Source organism: Suricata suricatta, chromosome 11 (genome assembly GCF_006229205.1).
Source record: "Suricata suricatta isolate VVHF042 chromosome 11, meerkat_22Aug2017_6uvM2_HiC, whole genome shotgun sequence".
NCBI classification, from domain to species: domain Eukaryota; kingdom Metazoa; phylum Chordata; class Mammalia; order Carnivora; family Herpestidae; genus Suricata; species Suricata suricatta.
Window position 1 is genome coordinate 8,597,492 of NC_043710.1, and position 2,131 is coordinate 8,599,622.

Here is a 2,131-nt window from a genome sequence, read left to right on the forward strand (position 1 = left end):
TTTAAGATGCCTGAGATGCACTTCAAGACCCCCAAGATCTCCATGCCTGATGTGGACTTACACTTGAAAGGCCCCAAAGTGAAAGGGGATGTGGATGTGTCTGTGCCCAAGATAGAAGGTGAAATGAAAGTGCCAGATGTGGACATCAAAGGCCCCAAAGTGGACGTGGATGTCCCAGATGTGGATGTTCATGGCCCAGAGTGGAACTTGAAGATGCCCAAGGTGAAAATGCCCAAATTTAGTGTGCCTGGCTTCAAAGGAGAGGGCCCAGAAGTGGATGTGAACCTGCCCAAGGCTGACATTGATATCTCTGGACCCAAGGTGGACATTGAAGCCCCTGATGTGAGCCTTGAGGGTCCAGAAGGGAAGCTGAAGGGCCCCAAGTTTAAGATGCCTGAGATGCACTTCAAGGCTCCCAAGATCTCCATGCCTGATGTGAACTTGAATCTTAAGGGGCCAAAACTGAAGGGAGATGTGGATGTGTCTGTGCCTAATGTAGAAGGTGAAATAAAAATGCCAGATGTTGACATTAAAGGGCCCAAAGTTGACATTGATGCTCCAGATGTGGATGTGCGTGGCCCAGACTGGCACCTGAAGATGCCCAAGATAAAAATGCCCAAGATCAGCATGCCTGGCTTCAAAGGAGAGGGCCCAGAAGTGGATGTGAACCTGCCCAAAGCTGACATTGATGTCTCAGGTCCCAAAGTGGATATTGAAGTTCCAGATGTGAATATTGAAGGTCCAGATGCAAAAGTGAAAGGTCTTAAATTTAAGATGCCAGAAATGAATATAAAGCCTCAGAAGATATCCATGCCAGACGTTGGTTTGCACTTAAAAGGTCCTAAAATGAAAGGAGATTATGATGTTCCAAAGGTAGAAGGAGAGATAAAAGCTCCTGATGTTGACATCAAAGGGCCCAAAGTGGACATTAATGCACCGGAGGTGGGAGTTCATGGCCCAGACTGGCACCTGAAGATGCCCAAAGTGAAAATGCCCAAGTTCAGCATGCCAGGGTTCAAAGGCGAGGGCCCAGAAGTGGATGTGAACCTGCCCAAGGCTGACGTAGAGATCTCAGGACCCAAGGTGGACATTGATGCTCCAGATGTGAATATTGAAGGTCCAGAGGGGAAACTAAAAGGTCCAAAGTTCAAGATGCCAAGCATGAGTATACAGACACACAAAATCTCTATGCCTGATGTTGGACTTAATCTGAAAGCTCCTAAACTGAAAACTGATGTAGATGTTTCCCTTCCCAAAGTGGAAGGAGACTTGAAAGGTCCTGAAATTGACATGAAGGCCCCGAAGGTGGATGTGGATGTTGGTGATATTGATATTGAAGGTCCAGAAGGGAAGCTGAAGGGCCCTAAGTTTAAGATGCCTGAGATGCACTTCAAGGCTCCCAAGATCTCCATGCCTGATGTGGACTTACACTTGAAAGGCCCCAAAGTGAAAGGGGATGCAGATGTGTCTGTGCCCAAGATAGAAGGTGAAATGAAAGTTCCAGATGTTGACATTAAAGGGCCCAAAGTTGACATTGATGCCCCAGATGTGGATGTTCATGGCCCAGAGTGGCACCTGAAGATGCCCAAGGTGAAAATGCCCAAGTTCAGCATGCCTGGCTTCAAGGGTGAGGGTCCAGAAGTGGATGTGAACCTGCCCAAGGCTGACATTAATGTGTCTGGCCCCAAGGTGGACATTGATGCTCCTGATTTGGATATTGAGGGGCCAGAAGGAAAATTAAAGGGCTCTAAATTTAAGATGCCTAAGTTGAATATCAAAGCTCCTAAGATATCCATGCCAGATGTGGACTTGAATTTGAAAGTACCCAAAGTGAAAGGAGAAATGGATGCTTCTGTGCCTGAACTAGAAGGTGATCTCAGAGGTCCGCAAGTTGATATCAAAGGTCCTGGTGTAGATGTGGAGATGCCTGATGTTGATCTGGAATGTCCTGATGCAAAGTTGAAAGGTCCTAAGTTTAAGATGCCTGAGATGCACTTCAAGACCCCCAAGATCTCCATGCCTGATGTGGACTTACACTTGAAAGGCCCCAAAGTGAAAGGGGATGTGGATGTGTCTGTGCCCAAGATAGAAGGTGAAATGAAAGTGCCAGATGTGGACATCAAAGGCCCCA

The 2,131-nt window shown here is 47.1% G+C and overlaps 1 protein-coding gene across 18 annotated transcripts in view; it reads left to right on the forward strand.

Moving 5' to 3' along the window:
* The window catches only part of AHNAK (AHNAK nucleoprotein), a 102,389-nt gene that overhangs the window by 21,326 nt on the left and 78,932 nt on the right, over positions 1-2,131 (forward strand). For 9 of the 18 annotated variants that reach the window (XM_029956536.1, XM_029956543.1, XM_029956544.1 and 6 more), the window contains exon 6: positions 152-1,980. The exons of 2 other annotated variants lie outside the window; for them this stretch is intronic. In XM_029956536.1, coding sequence (XP_029812396.1) covers positions 152-1,980 — 1,829 coding nt within the window. Of the gene's footprint in view, positions 1-6; positions 2,126-2,131 lie in introns of all 18 variants that reach the window. 7 more of the 18 variants (XM_029956540.1, XM_029956542.1, XM_029956545.1 and 4 more) reach the window with 7 other exon arrangements.